This window comes from Scardinius erythrophthalmus (assembly GCF_964197995.2).
Source record: "Scardinius erythrophthalmus genome assembly, chromosome: 16".
In the NCBI taxonomy this organism is placed as follows: Eukaryota; Metazoa; Chordata; class Actinopteri; order Cypriniformes; family Leuciscidae; genus Scardinius; species Scardinius erythrophthalmus.
This window is the reverse complement of record NC_138236.1, coordinates 25622885-25645042: the sequence shown is the minus strand read 5'-3', so window position 1 is coordinate 25645042 and position 22158 is coordinate 25622885. Positions and strand designations below refer to the sequence as shown.

At 36.9% G+C, this 22158-nt stretch overlaps 2 protein-coding genes across 3 annotated transcripts; both read left to right on the top strand.

Annotated features, from left to right (window-relative positions):
* The first annotated feature begins 218 nt into the window (after positions 1-218).
* gapdh (glyceraldehyde-3-phosphate dehydrogenase) lies at positions 219-6777 on the top strand. Its single transcript, XM_081388072.1, has 12 exons — positions 219-303; positions 732-773; positions 2934-3033; positions 3128-3234; positions 3311-3401; positions 3482-3597; positions 4387-4468; positions 4691-4842; positions 5145-5223; positions 5317-5400; positions 5502-5599; positions 6472-6777. Exons 2-12 carry the CDS (start codon positions 751-753, stop codon positions 6539-6541), a joined length of 1002 nt encoding a protein of 333 aa, XP_081244198.1. The 5' UTR covers positions 219-303; positions 732-750; the 3' UTR covers positions 6542-6777.
* Positions 6778-12223: 5446 nt separating this feature from the next.
* opn9 (opsin 9) lies at positions 12224-21708 on the top strand. Of its 2 annotated transcripts, none has more exons than XM_081388070.1 (9): positions 12224-12348; positions 13473-13605; positions 16030-16180; positions 17061-17200; positions 18120-18258; positions 18447-18561; positions 18748-18828; positions 20200-20731; positions 20972-21708. In XM_081388070.1, exons 2-9 carry the CDS (start codon positions 13479-13481, stop codon positions 21241-21243), a joined length of 1557 nt encoding a protein of 518 aa, XP_081244196.1. In that variant the 5' UTR covers positions 12224-12348; positions 13473-13478; the 3' UTR covers positions 21244-21708. The 2 variants fall into 2 exon arrangements, with proteins under 2 accessions (XP_081244196.1, XP_081244197.1); XM_081388071.1 differs by having other exon boundaries at positions 12245-12348; positions 13476-13605.
* Positions 21709-22158: the final 450 nt, after the last annotated feature.

Genomic DNA, 22158 nt, shown 5'->3' with positions numbered 1-22158 from the left:
TAAATTTCCAAAATGGACAAACTCTGAATATATCAGTAGTTCTATAATATGATTTAATATAATTTGATAATTTAATTATAAATGCTTTATGTTAGCTTGGTGTCATTTGTTAGAATTATTTAAGAGATTGTTTCATCCAACTTCCCCCAATATGACCTTGACATTCTAAGGGGGCGTGGTCATTATTGCCCAAAGTCCAAGGAGGCGTGGCCACCGCTATCTCACCAGATATAAATTAACCTCATGCTGATTATCCTCCCACTCACACCAAGTGTCAGGACGAACAGACGCTTCTCACAAACGGTAAATGAACATTCATACCACCTTGAAATACACTTTATTTTAAATTTGAGTGTTCAATTGTGTAGCCGCAGTTTACAATGAAGTGGTAGAAGTTCCTTATTGAGTTTATAAATTAAATATTTACCTAGCTTATACATGCATGGAGCACAGTGGAAAGTTTGGGAGAGATTGCGACAATGTTGCATGAAAAGCCGTTGGTCAGGCCCTAATCAAAATGACTTCTCAATGAGTATAACGTTGTAGGCCTAAATGGAAATGTTTGAACTTAATGCATTATACTATAAACGTAAGTTTAAATGGGCATTAAGTTTACACTCACTCTGCATCTCTAGACTTCAGCTTTGCAAGTTCACTACCTGTACTTTGTGCTTCGACTGACGCAATGTAGCTAGTCCAATAATTGATTTTCTTTTTTTTCTTTTCTTCAGAGGACGCAAATCAGGCATCATGGTTAAAGTTGGTATCAACGGGTAAGAACTCCTATTCATAAAACTGTGACACCGTTATTGTCCAGAAGTCAACATTCGTTACTTGAAAATGTTTGCTTTGAAACACTTATAGAAGAGCCTTCCATACAAGCTTTATTTAGCCTATAATGCTGTAATGTTTTGGCGTGTTGAGTAGCATAAATGTAAAAATGCTAATAATAAATCCACAGAGAGAGGGAAAAAAAACCTAAAAACTAAACTTTAAATCTTTGAAAAAGGTCAATGTTCTTACTGGACTGCTTATTGATTTCTTATGAATGATTGGCGGGGCGTCGGCTGCGCGAGCCAGTCGCGAGCCAGTGTTTGGGATTGTGCCATCGCTGTGTGTATGCGATGTTACGTCATCGCGACGTCAAATAATGTCACGTTTATCTCTGTGTACTTTGTCTCACTTTTTATCTAGGGTCAGAGTTTGCTTTTGCGTTTCATAGCCGTTTCATACACCTGTCACAATGCAGTACCCAACAATCCATTCAAGTCTCTGACTAACCAGCTGAAGTGTCTCTGCAATGGGAGACTTCAACACCAGCTGTGACCTTTCCAAGGCTTGTAGAGTTATGCGACAGGACATGTGATCATTAAGTTACATGCTGATATTTGGGTCTACCTGTGCATGCATGAACTTTGATGTACGTGCCCCATACGTACGTCAATATTCATCCATGCACACGTAGACCCAAAGTCACATCTTTATCTACTGTCCTGCAAAGTTTAGATCCAGCTTAATGTCACTTGGGAAGTTCACACACAGTGTCTTAATGTTAACACTACTTTTGATTGTAAAAATGTTAACTACACAAGTGAGTTGCTTAAAGCGGAAAAAGTAGTCTATATTTTAGCAATCTTAAAGTAACAGGTTTTTTTTTAATCATGTTCCTTTTATAGACCATTACAACATGCCTCTTGTGAGCTTTGATTAACCTGAATATTTGAAGTGTAACGCCACTGCTCAAACAGGACTTTACACCTTTGGCCTGTTTCTCAATCTTTACGGACTTCATGCAAATGTTTTGAAGTTGTACCTTCACCGTATCATTAGGTCTTATCAGTGCAAAGCGTTGTGTGCTGTGGTTACTGGTTTTCGTTGGCCTATTGATTTAAAGTTAAAAGTTTTGCAATTGAAGAGGTTTTCTTGTGGATCTTTCATGCAGTCAGTCCTTATCTGTCTTCAGCATTGGTGTTATGAGTACCAAAATAGCTCACAATGACAGCTGGAGGCCTACAGAAATTCTTTATCAAATCCTGGATGGCAGAGGTCAAGCACGATGATGCTCCGGCAAACACTCTCTAATGCTTTGGCAGTATCATTTATCTAAATGCTACTAAACCGCTCTTCAGGTTTAGCTTTGTTAGCACATTTAATGGCTTGAAAGTTAGGACACTTTCTATATTTGGTAAAAGGTGGAGTCATCTTTTGACATGTGGGTTACAAGAGGGTCCAATCACTGGACTCACAAGGATAGGACATGGTTTTGTATGGACTCAGTAATAGGACATGTGCGCCATCTAGTGATGAGATGCAGAAATTTACTGTAGGAGATATTTGCTCTCTTGCAACATTGGAAACATTGAACTTTATTTGTGTTCTGATTTTTATTATAAGTGTTATTGATTAGTCTTAATTTGTAAGAACTATACAAATACACTTCCTTTTGAAATGATGGGTTTGGATTATTATTGTCTTTGCTCCCAAGGCTGCATTTTATCTGCTCAAATGCAGTAAAAACGATAGTAATGTGAGATTGCAATTCAAAGCATGCATTAATATTGTAACTTTATTCCTGTGATGGCAAAGCTGAATTATCAGCATTACTCCAGTCTTCAGTGTCACGTGATCCTTCAGAAATCAGTCTAATATGCTGATTTGGTGCTCAAACACTACTTGTACTCCTTTAAATCAGTTGTGTGGTTTACCGTTTTGTTGGGACTGACAGGTTTCTTTTTAGGAGTCTTTGTTTGAATGGAAGGTTCAAAAGAACAATTTAAAGTGTCTTTACTGTCTCTTGATCAACTTAATGCCTCTTTACCGAAGTGATTATTTAAAAGAAAGCAAATACCGTTTATTACAACCTGTTTGAACTAATGTATACTGTTAAATATTGGTTGCAGAATTGTCAATGAGTTTATTTCCTCCTGTCTCAGATTCGGCCGCATTGGGCGTCTGGTGACCCGTGCTGCTGTCCAGTCCAAGAAAGTAGAGGTTGTGGCCATCAATGACCCATTCATTGACCTTGAGTACATGGTGAGTTCCTAAATTGGGTTTCTTCTGAACTTCTGGTTCATGCAATTTTAAATTATTTTTATTTATTTTTACATTAAAATGATTCTCTTCGCAGGTTTACATGTTCAAGTATGACTCCACCCATGGCAAGTACAAGGGTGAGGTTAAGGCAGAAGGCGGCAAGCTGGTCATCGACGGTCACGCCATCACCGTCTTCAGCGAGTGAGTGCTGTCCCTACAAACACTACATGCTGCATTCAGCGCTGTACTCATGATTTCTCCATCTGTGTCTGTGCAGGAGGGACCCAGCCAACATTAAATGGGGTGATGCAGGTGCTACATACGTTGTGGAGTCTACCGGTGTCTTCACAACCATTGAGAAGGCCTCTGTATGTAGTCATTGTCATTACGTCAGCCATCAAAGCTACTGTACACTTCCTGTGTCTGAACCTTTGCTCTTTTCTGCCAGGCTCACCTTAAGGGTGGTGCCAAGAGAGTCGTCATCTCTGCCCCCAGTGCAGATGCCCCTATGTTTGTCATGGGCGTCAACCATGAGAAATATGATAATTCCCTTAAAGTTGTCAGGTAAGGATACAGTTGGATGAAACATTTTATTTTTATTTGAGTGACCAGAAAGTAATAAGTTATTAGCTTTCTTTTAAACTTGTTTAACATAAAATGCATGCTCCAATTTAACATTTAAAAAAAAAATATATTATTAGGTATTTGTCAGTTTTATTTTAAATAACACTTTTTAATGTTTAGTTGTCGCTTGTCAGTTTAATTTATATACTTTTTTTAAATTGCATATAATATAGTAATAAATAAAATAATAAATGTAATTGTTGCATTCTTCTATATCTTAATTATATTAATTTTTTTTTTACAAACAACTTTATTTACGTTTGATTGTCAGTTTATTTAAAATTAGATACCCAAGTTTAATTTAGATTTACTCATTTTGTCGCTTGTCAGTTTTATTTATACTTTTTTTTTAATCAAATTAATTGCATATAAAATGGTAATAAAATAAAAATAATAAATGTTATGTTGCTTGTCAATTTACTTTTTTTAATTTATTTAACCATATATTAAGTTTTTGTTTTTTACAAAAAAAGCTTGGTTCTTTTTATTTAATCTTTGTCCCTTTATTTAAAATTAGATTAGGCCCAAGATTAATTTAGGTTTACTTATTTTCTACTCTGCATATCTCTACTGCATAACATCTCTGCCAATCATTGTTATATCCTGTAGGGGGTGTACTAAAGCAAACCGAGTTTAACTCCACTTAATGAAATTCAGGGATTTTATCCATGTGTAATACAAATGTTCGATCATGTTGATTTATCATGTCCTTTTTTTTGGTCTTTTTAGCAATGCCTCCTGCACCACCAACTGCCTTGCTCCCTTGGCCAAGGTCATCAATGATAACTTTGTCATCGTTGAAGGTCTTATGGTAAGATTAAATGGCTTTTCCAATCTCACCAAAAAGCCTTTTGACCTAAGTGATTGATGCGTCTGACAAATTGTTCTGTTCCACTTCCTTGTCAAGCACTACACTTTGCTCTTATCAAAATGCGTTAGTTGATTCAAATAAATGAGATGCAAGCGACGTTTTGGTTTTATAATCGTTCCCAGAACGTTAACTCTCTCCCCTCTCCCACCTCCTTTCTTTCAGAGCACTGTTCACGCTATCACAGCCACACAGAAGACTGTTGACGGGCCCTCTGGGAAACTGTGGAGGGATGGCCGTGGTGCCAGTCAGAACATTATCCCAGCCTCCACTGGGGCTGCCAAGGCTGTGGGCAAAGTCATTCCTGAGCTCAATGGGTCAGTGCCACCCTCCCATCTGTCCTCCACGCCTGAGACGCTTAAAGAACATTTATGTTAGATTGCAGTTTAATTCCTCAAATTTACTTTAAAAACCCAACATCCACTTTCACAAGTAGTCCGCACGGCCACATTTTAAAGGTCAGAGTTGATTGACCTGCAGTGAAGAAGTGTCTTGTGATATTTACTCAAAAGTGGAATGTTCTGTTAGGGGAAGTTTAGGTATTTGATGTCCTTTCGGTTTTTTGCTTCTCCTTTCTGCAGTCCAAACATATTCTGATGCTTGTTACTTCCTGTTTCAGCAAAATTACTGGCATGGCCTTCCGTGTCCCCACCCCCAATGTGTCCGTGGTGGATCTGACCGTCCGCCTTGAGAAACCTGTGAGTTTATTTCCAAACCTTCATGATAAAAATGGCTTCAGTTGAATTGCCTCAAATTGACACCTGTTGGCTTTTCATGTCTTCTGACTACAGGCCAAGTATGATGACATCAAGAAAGTGGTCAAGGCTGCAGCTGATGGACCCATGAAAGGCATTCTGGGATACACAGAGGATCAGGTATGCACAAACTGTCAAGGTTGTGAGTGTAAATGTTTAGAAGTTGTGCAGCATATTGATTTTTTTTTTTTTTTTTTTTTTTTTTTTTTTTCTGCTTGCAGGTGGTGTCCACTGACTTCAACGGGGATTGTCGCTCTTCCATCTTTGATGCCGGTGCTGGTATCGCCCTCAATGATCACTTTGTCAAGCTGGTCACATGGTAAGAGTGCCTTCAACTGCACCCTAGAAAACTTCAGTATAACATGTACCTCAGTGACATGTCATAACGAATACTATATAGCATATATATATATATATATATATATATATAAAATATAGCATGTCAAATATTTTCAAATCAGTCCATATTTAATGTAGACTGACTTATCTCACTGATCTCTATAGAGATTTCTAGGCCTTTATGCCACTCTCTGAAATGCTTGATTCTGATTGGTCTGTTGGCCAGTAATGACTGTCAATAGCAACTGTTTAACAGACCGCTCATCTGGGTATCAGAAGCCGGCTCTTGAATTTCTCTTATCATACCAAATGCTGCTGGTGCTGTTTTGCATCTGTTCTAGTTATTGATTTTATATTGAATGCAATTGAGTACTTCAATATTGATTTTACTGTAATTGTTCTGTAGTCTATGTCCCCATAATTACACGGTGAAAATCCATGTAATGAGTGGTATTACTGTACTTTATCCCTTAAGTGTTCATCTTCCACTCAGATTAATAGTAATTTGTCAAGTAGCTGCTTTGCGCCGGGGTTGTAATCACCCTGTCAGGTTTTATTTTGTGATAATCAAGAGGTGCACTTATCTCATAGCTATATCATCTATCTTTAGATCTGTTTTTGCAATATTTCAAGTCAAAATGCTCCTTCCGGTGGATCAACTTGTGTATCGTGTAGAATTCAGTTTCCCCACTTAAATGCATAAATACTACCTACTTGCTTATTCATGTCCTCTTAACTCGTAATTAAGCTATTTCTTACTCCACTTGAAGGGCATGAGAAACAGTGCTTTTGGAAACTCTTTTACTTGTGTTCTTTTTGACTGGGTCTAATCCATTCTCTTCATTTTCATAGGTACGACAATGAGTTCGGGTACAGCAACCGTGTTTGTGACCTGATGGCACACATGGCCTCCAAGGAATAGATGTGACCTTTCTGCCCTCTTTGATACGTGACCCACCATTTTCTCATCTGGTTGGATCTTTGCACCACATGCCTGGAAGGAAATTATATGGATAATTTGAAGACCAATGTTATTTTTATATGAAAACGCTGTTCTGTTTTTGTGTGAGGTTTAAAAATGGATGTTGACTTCAAAAAGGCTTTTCTGTCTGCTAAAATCCTGTGACGGAATAAAGTCCTCTGTTTGTGAGAAATGGATGGAAGCTATTGTCTTTGTTTCCTCTAGATTTAGTGACTTATTTGGGTCAGAGCACTCATTCAAAAATTGTAAATGTTCATTTAAAAGAAGCCATTTTAAATGGGGTTTCAATCTTTTATTCAATGTTCGTTTATTCCAAAATAAGAAGGGAGGGTCTCAACATAATCAGAGCACAAGTGGTCACAGCAGACTCCTTTGAAATGCATGTAAGCATTTTGGAAAGATTAAAACAACTGGCTACACTGGTCATGGTGGGAGATCCAAACAAAAAGCTTTTCACACTGTTCTTTAAAGTTCACACTAAATTCTAAAGTGCATGCAATTGCAGCACCAAGCTACAGAGCTGCCTTTATCACAGCATGCGTTTCCACAGTTATTAACCTTAAATCTAGATTAAAAAAAACTTTAGCTTTAAGGGTAGGGGAGAATGGGGTAATGTGAGACACCCCCTGTATCTAGGCTATGGAACACAATTTTGGTCATTTGACCGTTATGTTTTCAAGCCCCTCTCATTTCCCCTTGGCCATGAAGGAGAGGACCTCATGGTGCTGTAGTAAGCATGTTTTTTTTTCACAAAAATATTTTTTTTGCATGTAAAAGTAAATTTTCTTGCTGTCAACTTAACTGTTGTGCCAAAGCAAATTGATTCAGGTAGAAAAACTTATATCATACATGTTGATGAACTACCAACATATAAAACCATGTGATGATGCTAGCTGAAGATAAGCCTGAATTGCTAAGAGAGATTGTTTTTTTTTCTAAAATGTGGTGGTGGGGTAAAGTGAGACAAATGCTGTGGGGTAAAGTGAGACATGAGGCACAAGTTAAGTTTAGTCTTAAACATATTTTAACGTAATATTACATGACATGTTTTATTTTTAATGTCATAAACATTGTAGAAAAGCCATCAAAAAGAGAAGGGGAAGTAAAAATCAGTAGCTTGGGGTGCAGTAGCTGAGGCAAAGAGATGGAGCACCTTCTCCCTCTAACCTTGTCCGAATGGAGCGTTTGTCCCCTCCTCAGCAAAACCCCCAAGGTCCGTTTTAGGACCGAGGTCACTCCGACACTCTCCCTGGGAGCCTGCTTGGGAGTAAAGTCAGCATGGGAATCTCGTCCATCTGCAACCTCACGGACACTGTCCGTTTTTGTTTTCGGAGGAGGACCTTCCTCCACTGCTTTTTCTCCAGGGGTGTCTCAAGCCCCTGGAGTCGCTTCGCCGTTTATCCAGACCGACCATTCGACAAGCATACGTTTTACCTCGGGATCAACCGAGAAGCCCCCGGACGGTGAACCGCGATGCGCAGGCTCCCTACACACGGGTCTCGCTCCACTCGGGCCTGGGCTCGAGATGACACGGCCACTCATAGGGTGGGTGAGGAACCATCCGCCGGGGGCAGGGGTAGGAGGCATCTGGATCGAGGCCGTAAACGGGAAGGGTGCTTTCAAAGCGGGGGGAGGCGCAGGGCGAAGTTCGGCTCTTAAGGCGTGCCGGGGGGCCCCAACTAACACCCCCAATCCTCCCACCCGCCCGCGGCCATCGCCACCGCCACCTTTGCGGACATCCATTTCAGACGGGCCGTCTGAGTCTCCCGAGGTCTCGTGTCGACGCGCAAATCTGCGAGCAAGCTGCCCCTCGACCGGCACATCTGAAGCTCCAATCGACCGGGCACCCCAACTTGACGGCCCGAAGGAGAGGGTGCGCTCCTCTGGGCCCCAGGCAACCCTGAGGCACCTGTTTTCCATTACCTTGTCCGATAAGAGTGTCGTCTCCCTCCTCTACAACACCCTGAGCGTCCGTGTTTGGACCGTCGTTGCTTCAGCAGGAGCACCAGCAGGTGTACGGATCTGACTTTTACCGGAGATGACCCACCCTCCCTGGGGCTGGCCCGGGAGGTCTGCGAGCATGGAGCTCTTCTTCAAATACAAGATATTTTTGGACATTTTTATGAGGAGGAATATCCTCCAGTGTGTCTTTCACCCCTAGCTCACCCAGGATGGTGCACGCTCACCGGTATGCACGCCCTGGCACCGAGGGACTGGGTGTCCAAACCAGACCCTATTTACTGGAAGTCTCGCCCACACAAAGTGCACTTTCTCTGGGCTGGGTCAGGCGGTTTCCCCACCCGGTCTGACCACCACGGTTCTCTGGTCCGTGTTCCTTGTCCAAGTGGAGCATTGCCTCCACAAAGACCCAAAGGTCCGTTTTAGGACCAACTTTGCTCCAGACGGAGCTCCAGCGGTGGCGGACAAATCCGAATCTGGCCCAGGAAGGGCCACCCTCCTTGGGCTGGACAGGGGAGGTCTGACTGCATTGAGCTTCCAAATGTATCACAATATTTTGGATATAGTTATTTTTTTTAGGAGGAATTTCCTCCAGTGTGCCATTTACCCTTAGCACGCCAAGGACGTTGCACCTTCACTTGGATGCGCACCGGTGGGTCATCAAAAAAATGTGCTTAATTGACCAATCCCCATGATTCTGTTACTAGTCCGACATTAGTTTTGGAATGTGTGGTTGTCAAGCTAGCTGTCAGGATTCTAACTGTAACAACATGTGTTGTTATGGAAGTTTCAGAGTGGAAAAAGTAAGTGGATCAGTTTACCCCCAGCTGGTTCACTTTACCCCCTTGATTTCTCTGGTCTGTCTCAGTTTACCCCTAAGCTGGGGTAAAGTGAGACACAAGACCACTTTTTAAAAACCATTCATATTTTCACTGCCCTTCATCCTGAATACATTCTAATAATTTCCATTGCTAGGAAACATCCTGAATTAATGGGAAATGTGTAAATTTGACTGATATATCATTTTAGCTCACTTAGAGGGGAACAAATGTAAAAAATGTCTCACTTTACCCCACTCTCCCCTACTTTACACTGTTCTAAAAAGTTAATTTTTTTGCATATAGGTGACAACGTTGTCAAAACGATCCATGTTCACACTGATCCACAAAAGACAATGTTGTATTATGCTGATAGGCCAGTAGTTGGCGACATCAGTTTGTACAAATTACACAAACATGTAATGCGCATGGTGAAGTTTTCACAAATTCACCTTTTTGTAGTTATGATAAAGGCCCTAAATAAAGCCTTCAAGCAAAATCGAAGAACGAACTGGTGTCATTTTGAACAAAATCAGGCTGAAAAGTTCATTCAACTTAAGTTCAAACGAGTAAAAACATGAACACGCTGGTCGCTGGAGAGCTGATTTATAGTCGTGGGTAGGCTACACGGATTGAACGGGAGAAATTAAGCGGAAAAGATTTCCACGTGAAAGAACTCCAAACTAATTTAGTTTTGGCCTGATTTAGTTTGAAAGGGCATCACATCAGTTCGCTCTTCGATTTCGCTAGAAATATGGGCCTTAACGGTATTGTTTTTAAAAACTTTGCACTTTAAAACCGGTTTTCAAAAGTTTGCGTTTTCAGTCCCTCAAAAACACTTGTCGTGTACATGAATTGCCAAAACGCATAGGCTACAAAGTTTTCCATTTTAGTAGAAAACAGTGTTTTGTTAACGGCCCTTAAATTGGTTAACACTGCTGCGGCCGTTTACACGACACTGATTTCAACTAAAAACTGAAAACTTTTAATGCAGTTTAGTCGTTCATTTACACGACATTTTGGAGGCCTGAAAATGCGAACTTTTGAAAACTACTGTTTTGTCTCTGTGTAAACTACAAAAATGCGAATCTGTGAAAACTATGACTTCATGCACATTAGTGTTCAGTCTATAGACGCGTAGTGTTTCTTTACAAAGTGACATCATGCCAAATACACAGTTTTTTGTCGTTTTCACAGATCCGTGTGAACTGACCCAGGATCGTTTTGACAGCAGTTTGTACAAATTGAAAACTTTTCCGTGTTTAGTAGCCTACATCGTTGTCGTGTAAGTACGTAGCCTACTTAGTGTTTCAAATACAATTTGACTTAATTTCAAAGTTTTTGGGGGAAGTTAAACACTATCATGGAATTTCTTTTGCCATTGGGGCAAGTGGGAATGCAAAAATGATTCATTTTAGTTTGTTCACCACTACAGAAATTTACCAAACTATGACTTCTGCTTCTAAGTATTCCAGTGAAAAATGTGAAAAGGGTCCATCGAAAACTGAGCAACGCTTGCCTGAATAAAAATTCATGTGCTTTCTACAATTTCCGAAAATTTCACGTGCCGATTATTTTTTTATTTTATTTGTTATGGAAGCTTGTTTTTCCGCCACTGAATAAAAAAATTAAAAACAAAAGTTAGGCATATTACAACAGGTTATGTGTAGAACATGAAAAGGATAAACTTTCACTGTTAACCCCAATTTTAAGAGTGAAAGGCCCTCGATCTCCAGTCATTTTTAAAATGACATCACCAATCATGAGAATATGCATTTAAGTTTTATTAGACCTGGTCTGATGGTTAATGATTTTAAAATATTCTAACCTCTTACTGTTTTATTTAAAACAGTTCCCCTGCTCTCATTCACCCATCTAAGCACTCTGCTGCATTCTCTTTTTCTCCCTGACACAGTCTATTAGTTCAATACTCTGTCCATTTGTGCATCGGGGGTAGTTTCCCATGAATAATGCACCCTGACATAGACATGCCATTATTTCTCCTGATGGGCCTTTATGAAATATGTCTATCAATGTTATTGATGTGGGAGTCAGAACAAGACCAATAGACTTTTCAACATTAATGCATTGCATTAGCACGGCACAGATTTACCAATGATGAGCATGGTGGAACTTTAGACTTTATCAGTCAAGAGTGCATAACATTATTAACCATACATCATATTAGAGTTGACATTTTCTAAAATAAAGCAATTTAAAATAGTTGTTTACGATTCTATGTCCAAACAATCATCTTATAACAAAATTAATGTTTCAGATGTAGCTGCATATGACTTATGATTTAGCCTTGAGACATTCTAGGATTGTGGGATTTATGCTGCAGCTCATCCTTTTGCATTTATGTGTGTGTGTGTGTGTGCATGCACTTTAACGCTGTCCAATTCTGTTGATAAGAATGCGGGCAGAGGATTAAGAGACTTTAGTTGCTTATAGTTCAGATGGCTGTTATACTTGCACATTTACTCTTTCATATGCAATGCCCACCCCCACCTCTCTCTCTCTCTCTCTCTCTCTCTCTCTCTTATCCACCCACATACACAGATTATGTCACTACTATTAATCTTATAGCATCAACAAGTGCAGTGTCTGCCATGATGTTCTTTCATCTCACTAAAACATTTACGGCTCCCATTGTCTTTAAAAACTAAGTTTCGTCTGTGGGATCCTCTAATCACAGAGTGCGAATGAGGAGCGAGAGAAAGGTAGAGGTGCGCATGAAGAGGGAGGTGCAGGGTGTTCAAAAGGATGGGAGGGTTACTGTTGAATCCTGATGGTCCTCTGGCAGATTGACCACAGCGAAATTGATTCGCTCTTCCCGTATAAACAGAGAGCAACAGGAACAAAAGAGGCTTAAGACTGAAAAGCGAGCATTTCACTTTGAGATTAACTGAGAGTGGCAGACTGAAAAAGACAGAGAGATAAACACAAGAGGTGGACTGACAGAGGAAGGTGAGTAAAAACTTTCACCTTGTTCTTTGCTCAGATGTCATTTGACACTTTAAAGCTGAATTATGTTGGACACAGCCAGCTTCAGTCAAATAACACATCTCTCTTGAACAAATTTGTTATGTTTTTTCCCGTTTTACTGTTTTGTTTCCTTCTTGTTCATATGTTCTCCCTAGTTTCCTCCGTGAATATTTTCTAAGTGAGAATGTTTTTGGTAGCACTATACAACAAGCTATAGCCTACATCAACACTATTTATTGCAATAGTTAACATAACAATGAACAATATGTTTACAGCATTTATTTATCTGTTAATATTCATTTCAATATTCACATTTTTTTAATTAATATGAACTCCAAGTGAACAAATGAATATTTATAAATAAAAAATATAATAAAATATCTTAAAATATATAGCAATAGTTAGTTCATGTTAGTTTATGATATCTAATATTAATTTTAATATACTATAAAGAAGTTTAATCATTTCAACTTAAAATACATTAAACTGACTTAAAATAGGAGTTGAATCTTGTTTAACTTGATTTGAGGAGTTAAAGCAATGTAAAAACATATGTTGTCATAACTTATTGCATCATATCATTTCATTACTGTAAAGTGCTTCTGCCACATGTAGTAATTTTCAGTGAGTAAGTTACATTTCCTTTCGTGCACTGTGAACTAACATGAACAAACAATGAGCGACTTTATTTTTATTAACTAATATTAACAAAGATGAATAAATACTGTTACAAATGTATTGCTCATTGTTAGTTCGTGTTAGTTAACGAATGAGACCTTATTGTAAAGTGTTACCGTTTTTCTAATAACTTGATAACATGCTTCAAGAGTCACATTTCTGTAAGTGCATTCATACTTGATTACTTTTGAAATATTTAAATTAATTTAAAGCGAACCACAGTATTCATTTTGAATACTATTACTTTTACACAAAATCATTTTGGGCCTACGGTTTAATGTTAAGAACATAAGCTTTAATACTTATGTTTGAATATGCAACTGTATTTTCCCCAGATTTATTTGATTTTCATGTAAGTCCAGCATGTTAGTTGAATGGATTTCATCAAAGCAGCGCTGTCTCATTATGTCTTTCTCTGTCTCTGTTAGTAGTTCATGTCTGAGAGAGTGAATGCCTCATGGATGGGGTCTGTCTCTGTCCCGTCCTCCGTCCCTCATGCCTTCCACTCACAACTCTCTTCATCCGCTGACCTCAGCATAGCTATCTTCCTCATCATCACGGGTCAGTAATCTGTTTCTATATCATTATTAATGCTTCATTAGTATTTTTGAAGATGTCTTTAATATTATTATTGTTTAGGGTTTAGCAAATGTAGCAAGACCACAATTAAAAATGCTTCTAATGTTCATTCTCTTCCAATTTTTTTCCATCACAGATTATTAACAGCATAACAATTTATGCAGAAGCTTGTATTCAACGCGACAGGACACATGAACTGCATATTAAAACCTATTTATACTATAAAATAAATTAAAGTGCCCCATTTTGCTTTTTTAAAGTTTTAATTTTGTTTTGGAGGTCTCCTATAATCGGTTTACATGCATAAAGTCAAAAAACACTTTAATTTTCTCATTATATAAATTGCAATACCTCTTTTCTCAGAGTGTCTGAATCAAGGATCAACTCCTCCTTTCTGAGAACCTACTTTGCTCTGATTGGTCAGATGGCCCATTCTGTTGTGATTGGTCTACCACTTACAGCGCGTGTCATATCTGAATTTCAGCCCCAGAGGCTTCCTCAGAGGATTTGCTTTAACAGTGCAAAAAATAGCATCTTCTCGACATGCTGACTGACAACAACACAAACTAAACTCTTTCAGGCCTCAGCTACAACTACAGTGTTTGAAGCGGGGCAAAGCAGACGTTGATTGCGCGCAGCCAATGAAGACCTTAGGCTGGCATTATGCAAATTCGTTACAAACATTCGTAGGTTTGTGTAGTAGGAGGTGAGACTGGAATTACTGAAGACTCGTTTCAGGCCGTTCAGAATCGGTTCTTTCTTTTGGTAGATAATAACTACATTTGTCGTGCACTTTGATCTTTTGAACTTTACTGACCTTTACATTCACACACATATATAAAATAAGGTAATATTCGAAAAGGTACATCAATAAATGGTAACACTTGACATATATCATGTTTTGTTTATAGGTTTTTGTAAAGCAAGTGTTTTATGACAGTGTTTGGTAAGTATGACTGATCTGCAGTCAGAACCTAAGCAATGTAAAGACCTGCCCTCTACAATCAATACACTGATTTGCACAGCAAATACAACTGCAATGACACAGCCATTTAAAAACTGCAGTGCAACCAGAGGGGTTTACATGCAGCAGATTTAACACAGTTGTGTTTGTCTTACAATGGCTGTGGGTTCGGAAGAATCATATGTACTGGTGTGCTTGTATGGAAAAATAATGTGGCAGTAATAAGATCATATTTATAACATCAAATCAACATTTTAGCTCCCTGCAAAAAAAAGTAATTTTACTGTACACAGAACATAAAATTGTTACACTTAAAAACATTGGTTCATAGATTGACCAAAAGTGACCTTACTATTAAAAAACTATCAATTATTCATGAATTAACTGTTTTTACTTTTAAAAGATCTTGTCCCATAAAAAAAATGTATTTTTTTGATAACATTTTATTCATATTATTTATATTCAACAAAACTACAAACTATTTAACAATCAATCAATATTTTTTAGCTCACAATATTTTTTAGCCTACTGCAAAAAAAAAAAAAAAAAAAAAAAAAAAATATATATATATATATATATATATATATATATGGAAAATAATTTTAAATAAAACAATTTTTTATTCATGACATAAATCATTTTAATATATAAAACCTATTTAGTTTAATACATTTTTATTTTGTTTTGTTATCTTAAACCCCCAAAATGTCAAGTGGTGCAACCGTCCGAACAGATGAACAAACTAAGAAAACTACTTAAAATGGTGTCTTAATAACAAAAATTTTAAACTAAATACTATGCATTATTTTTAGGTTTGAAACCTTTCATATAAACAAATGTTATAAATATCACTAGTTTTAAAGCTGTTGAGATAATTGAAAACCTTTTGTCCATCAATTTGTATATTCTTAAATGTCAGGGTGGCACAACTGCAAACTCTTTTATTATGAATTGACAAGGTAAAAACAGTAACATGATAATGCATCATCCAGAAGCAAAGTGAAGTGAAAAGGTTTGTAGATCTCTCTCAAATACTGGTAAAAACTGCTCATTTCCATATTATATTAGTACACTTTCCATGTCAAGTGGTACAACTTACAAGTAGCCTATATATACATACAACTGGTTGTACGCCTGACATAAAAATGGTCAAAAAAAGAATTTAAACACTTTGAAATGTTATTTAGCAACTGAGACTTGCATGTTTAAACACATTGTTCATGACTGAAAAATATGCATTAAATCAGTTTTGTACATTTTTTAAAACGTAAACATATATATATATATATATATATACCTTAATGTAAAATTACATGTATTGTCCCATTAAAAACAAACATAGGCCTATATTTTTTATATTAAAATAATCTATTTAGCTTTAATATCAACTATTGGTCTGGGTAAGTTGACGGTCAACACTAAGATCTACATTTCTGTCCCAGGTGTGGTGTCGGTGGTTGGGAATGGGCTGGTTTTGGTGGTTTACGGTCAGAGGAGAAAGAAGCTCAGAGCACACGAGCTGATGACTATCAATCTGGCAGTTTGTGATTTCGGCTACAGCCTGCTGGGGGCGCCGTGTCTCATCATCTCAAGGTACCACCACTGCACTGACCGCAGGTTTACATAGAGCATGCGGTTAACATGTATTCTGAAGGGTTTCACTACTTTGCTTGGCATGGCAATAGTGTACATTACAAGTATATAAAAGCTCTCTTTACTAAAGCCTGTATTAGTCTACGACATCGTGTGCATAATGCATCACTCGCTCTTGTGTGTGTGAGTGCCAGTCAAGGTTAAAGTATTTAGCTGGTGAAGAAAGAAGATTGACAGTCCGAATATAAGCCATTGATGATGCTATTACATCATTTAGAACATCTATGCAAGGAATAATATTGATCTGATTTGACTTTAGAGAGGATTTAACAGGGACATTTGGTCAGGGGAAAACACTTTAGATGTGCTTTATTTTTTATGATTGCTTTATTTAATTCACGTCTTTATACTTCTCTGAATGACAGGAATAGATTTTTGAGGAAAAAGAAAACAAAAAATCCTTACACTTTTGATGGAATTTGGAGTGAATTATCAAGGGGGGCAAAAGGGTTTCACTTTTATGTAACTGAAAGTATTTTTTTCCTCCCACAAACCACCAAAACATGCCCTCGGGTGAAGGAAGACATAGAAACACTTCTGTGAAAAAAAGAAGAGAAAATACAGTGTGTGGAAAAAAATCATCAGGCCTGACTTTTTGGACTTTTTTCATGCCTGACTGCTACTTTGTGTAAACATACCCACAGTTTATTAAAAAAAAAATGTCTTAAAGTCTTAGAGAAAATAAAACTGCAAAATCATCACATCTGCAGAATGTGAGCATATTAAATAGAGTTCTTATGGATATTTTTGGATTTGCTGTGCTCAGGATTTTGTTAGTGCTCTAAAATTTTTATTTTTTTTCCCTGTTTGTCTCTCTTAGTCTGTCCCATGCATGGATTTTCGGGGAAACAGGATGTATGTGGTATGGGATTCAGGGCTTTGTTTTTGGTATTGGGTCTCTCATCACCACCTGCCTTATCTCCCTCGACCGCTGCTTCAAAATCTGTAGCTTTCGATATGGTAATTCTCACTTTTTTATTGTTTGTAGTGTCATTTTGTTTAGATTTTGTACATTATGATTTGAATTCTTGAACATTACTGAGACTTGCAATTAAGGTACAGTTAAGGCCTACCCTGTCATTCGTTTCCACAGCAGGATGAAAGTACAAAATTTGGTTGTCCTTGTTGGACAAAAAAATAAATAAATTGCATTATCACCCACTTCACACATAAGAGCACACATTAAAGTATTAGTATCATTGCCTTAATATTACTGAATAATTTCTATGATATTAATAGGTTACTTATACATTCTGTAAGAACGGTATTACATATAAGCACAATGCCACTAAGTCAAAGCGCAATCTACATTGTAATTATATTAAATTAATTTAATTTGTACTGAATTATTTTGATCAGCTGTAAAATAAAATAAAATAAAATAAAATAAAATAAAATAAAATAAAATAAAATAAAATAAAATAAAATAAAATAAAATAAAATAAAATAAAATAAAATAAAAATCTGGATATCCCCCAAAAAAAATTATTTCCCCAAAATGTTTTCCAAAAAATAATTCAACAGCACTTATTTTTTCCTCAGGCAGAGAGAAGAACAGCAAATGCTGAGAAAATGAGATCTGATTTGTAATTGAAGACATTTATTGCCATACAATAGCCATAATTACAATTTGCCTCCCTTTAAAGTATAGTATGTCACTGCACAAAATCACCAAAAAGATTAGTTGTCATTTAGGTATGTATATTCAGTGCAAAACATAGATTTCTTTTTCTGATGGACTGCGCATCTTTCTCTCAGCTAACAGTATCATCAGGCTGTGACAATCAATACAATAATACATTTTAGTCCTTTGCAGCAACTATAGACCAATAAAGCAAGCTTTTAGATGTTTACTAATGTACATGTTCCTTTATCTCAGGTCAGTGGATTGAAAGAAGGCATGCCTCTCAGTCTGTCGCTCTGGTGTGGATCTATACATTGTTCTGGGCCTCACTTCCGGTATTTGGGTTTGGTAGTTATGGCCCGGAACCGTTTGGAACCAGCTGTACCATAAACTGGTAATGAACCATAGCGGTAACACTGTAAAGGGGTTGCTAACCTATTCCCCAGTGATTTGTTGGTGTTTTCAGAGTGCATTCTCAAGGGCTTTCGAAAGGCTTTTACTTTTAAGCAGCTGAAAGTTATTTTACCCACAAACCAGAAAATATGTGTTGATGTGTTCATGCATTGCTTCCTGTGGCCACAGGTGGAAGATGAAGTCTTCACTCAATGATAGAGTCTATATTTTCCTGATCCTGTCGCTCTGCTTCGGAGTTCCCACCCTCACTATCATCGTTTCATACCTTGCTATCCTCATCAGGGTGAGATAAACAGAGGGATTATCAGTATTACTATGGATTCTAAAACACTTACTTGAAGCTAAGATCATTTTACCTCATTCTGATATAAAAAATGGCATGTTTTTTTATTTGACGGTTAACTGCCAATGTTGACTGAAGAACCATTAAGGTGAATTGAAGTGTTGCTACAGTGTTGTGTGATTTCAGGTGTATCGGTCTGGCCGCATATTGGCTTCAATCCCCTCATCAAATGTCACTCACAACAGCAAAGATCTTCGGCTGACAAAGGTACAAGCTCTAACTGATCACTCAGAACACTTTTGGAAAGACCCTCTTCACAGACATAACTATTTAACGTAGCTATTTAACGAGTGGGCGATTTTGTAAGAATTTATACTTTGATTTGAACAAAAACATACATTTTTGAGGAAATAAAGTAATTATGAAAGTCCACCCCTAAACCTAACCCTTAGTGGTGTGTAATAAGGTCGTTCAAAAATGTACGAATGTGATTGTACGGAGTCATATGAATTCGCCAAAACGTATAGCGGCCTAATAGTTATGAAATTCCATGAAAGCAGATTGGTTGTTATTGTTCACAAAACAAATAAAATAAAATAAAATAAAATAAAATAAAATAAAATAAAATAAAATAAAATAAAATAAAATAAAATAAAATAAAATAAAATAAAATAAAATAAAATAAATACATTTTTATTTTTTTCGAATAAAATAAAATAAAATAATAAATAAATAAATAAATAAATAAATACATTTTTTATTTTTTTTAAATAAAATAGAATAGAATAGAATAGAATAGAATAGAATAAAATAATAAATGAATAAATGAATAAATAAATGTATAAATATTTTTTTTAATTTTTCAAATAAAATAAAATAAAATAATAAATGTATAAATAAATACATTTTTTTTAAATAATAAAATAAAATAAAATAGAATAAAATAAAATAATAAATGAATAAATAAATAAATAAATAAATGTATAAATATATATTTTTTTAATTTAATAAAATAAAAAATAAATAAAAACAAATAATGAATGAATGAATAAATAAATAAATTTATGTTTTTTTTATAAAATAAAATAAAATAATAAATGAATAAATAAATGTATAAATATTTTTTTTACATTTTTTTAATAAAATAAAATAAAATAAAATAATAAATTACTGTGAAAAATGGAACTAAATTAAATAAATGAAAAATTGTGAATGGCTACAAATTAATTTTAGTTTTTGGTATGCCTTGACAATTTACCTTGCTTTAAAGTTGGTAGGAAATTAGAAGCTGTGATCGTCTGAATAACAATAACAGTAAACTATGCTGAGAATTTTAACACATTTTAACACAACTTTGATGGCCTTAAAACACTAAAAGATAAATAAATACATAAAAGGGACAAAAACCAAACTAAATAAAAAATACTATCAAAAATAAAATAAAAAAAACTATAGCCCTGCTGATTTCATAGGGGACCTTATTGGCCCCATTCATCACAGGTCTGGTACAACGGATGTCTCCCCTAATTCTGGCCCTGCTTTTACCTCCCCATTTCTATTCAAGTTTATCTTTTTCATGATTCACATACAGTTTCTCATTTCCTTGTAGTATACAGTTTCTGCAACTTTCTATTGCAGATAGCAGCAGTGGTGTGTTCCTCATTTCTGATCGCCTGGACTCCCTATGCGATTGTTTCACTGTACTCGGCTTTGACTGCCAGAGAAGAGCACCTCGCTGAAGCCGGAGGAACGGCTGTCCCGGGAGGAATGTCGGGAACAGCCGTCGGCCATGGCGGAGGATTCTCTGATGTCTTTGGGTTTCCCTTCCTCATGAACTGGACCTCTTCAGAACACTTCGGTGATGCTTTTGGTACCTGGAGGAACATGACTTCAGATCATTCCCATTCAGTAGGGCATCATGGATCCAGTTCATCTGTGGATTCTGCACATGGAGGAATGGAGGAACACCGGCCACATCTTGTGTCCATCCTGAAGCCAGAGGTCACGCTCATCCCTGCTTTATTTGCCAAATCCCACTGCATGATAAACCCCTTCATCTACCAGATCATGAACCGCGACTTCAGGGAGGACGTCTATGATCTCATGTGCTTAAGAGGAAAAGATGGAGAGAGAAGGAGAGGAAGGAGCACAGATGGAAGTGATTCTGAAGGTACACAATGATTAGATTACTATTAGATCTTTCTATTGAATTCTATCTATCTATCTCCATCCATCCGTCTGTCTGTCTGTCTGTCTGTCTGTCTGTCTGTCTGTCTGTCTGTCTGTCTGTCTATCTATCTATCTATCTATCTATCTATCTTTCTGTTTGTTTATACGTTTCTATTCATTTGAATTTCTCTCTATTTTTCTCACATTTCTGTTTCTATTTCTGTATTTTCCACACACGCAGGTCACCGTGGAAGCATCACTCTCTCTTATATTCACAGCTGGAGAAGAAGAAGCACACCTACAAGCCAGCCATCTGGGGAGCGTGTGAAAAAAGATTCCTCTCGGAAGAGTAGAGGGAAGAGAGGGTCCTGTCGGGACAATGCATCAGTCGGGTGGGCATCCTTGGACACTACAAACTTAGATACGCAGGCCAACTTAGAAAGAGAGAGAGGGAAGCAGGTGGAAGGAGAGATGAAAAATGATTTAGAGAATCCACCTCTAGCAGCTTGTTGATGGGCAAGGAGTGATGCCTGCTGATATCTAAGACAGAAACAGTAGTTCTTAGTTAGTTAGCTCAAAGTATATGTTTAGTTAAAATATAGTGTTTTTTAGTGTCATCCAGTGTGCGATTTTACACACTTATGCTCTCGTTCAGTTTCACATTGGCTCTTTGACACATGAAGCTCTAGTATTTTCATATTTATTTTGTCCTTTGTATGTTTATTATTGAATCCAATGTATTTATGTATTTATTAATCTTTTGTGAAACCAAATATTTTAAGAATTTATATATTGTATTTATGTTTTTATATAGGCTCGTTAGAGAGCACTATCCAGTCCAAAGTATTGCAAGATACTATTTCTGAATAAATGTGAAATGTAAATAAAACGCACAACAATGAAAATACTTTGATATGTTTATTCTGAAGTTTGCAAATAAAAAATAAATAAATCAGAAGCGCTATAAGACAATGAAGTACAATGGCTATTTGTTGCAGATTTGTGACGTCAGCGTTGCTTTGTTAATATGATGCATGAGGTAATTTTTTTTTTTACCGTAAGTGCCCCTCTAGGGCAAACACAGAAGGGGAATAGCATACAGACAGCTGTTAGTCGCTTTCGAACAGTGATATGTTATACATAAATATACGTTTTCGTATTTCATCTACCAAATATTATTCTGCGGTTCTGGAATATTCAAATAAACAGGCACGAGGGGACAGCTACTGCTGATGTTACGGTAATATCCGTAGGCTACTGAAGCGCTGCAGAGACTCGCGCACTCAAGTGTATTCAGGTTTCCAGGCAGGGAAGCCACAAGACATTCGTTTGGACCTATTTTAAATGTATTTCGCGAACATTTTTACAATATACTTTGCTTGTTAGAACAGAGCTATTGCGTGCTTCTGTAATTACTCCACACTGTTG

Excerpts from the sequence above, each read along its gene's own strand:
- opn9 (XM_081388070.1), top strand. The coding sequence starts at position 13,479 with ATGTCTGAGAGAGTGAATGCCTCATGGATGGGGTCTGTCTCTGTCCCG. Across the intron at positions 18,562-18,747 it reads ACCTTGCTATCCTCATCAGG|GTGTATCGGTCTGGCCGCAT; the intron begins GTGAGATAAACA and ends GTGTGATTTCAG. Across the intron at positions 20,732-20,971 it reads AGATGGAAGTGATTCTGAAG|GTCACCGTGGAAGCATCACT; the intron begins GTACACAATGAT and ends CCACACACGCAG.
- gapdh (XM_081388072.1), top strand. The coding sequence starts at position 751 with ATGGTTAAAGTTGGTATCAACGG. Across the intron at positions 3,402-3,481 it reads CAACCATTGAGAAGGCCTCT|GCTCACCTTAAGGGTGGTGC; the intron begins GTATGTAGTCAT and ends CTTTTCTGCCAG. Across the intron at positions 4,843-5,144 it reads GTCATTCCTGAGCTCAATGG|CAAAATTACTGGCATGGCCT; the intron begins GTCAGTGCCACC and ends TTCCTGTTTCAG.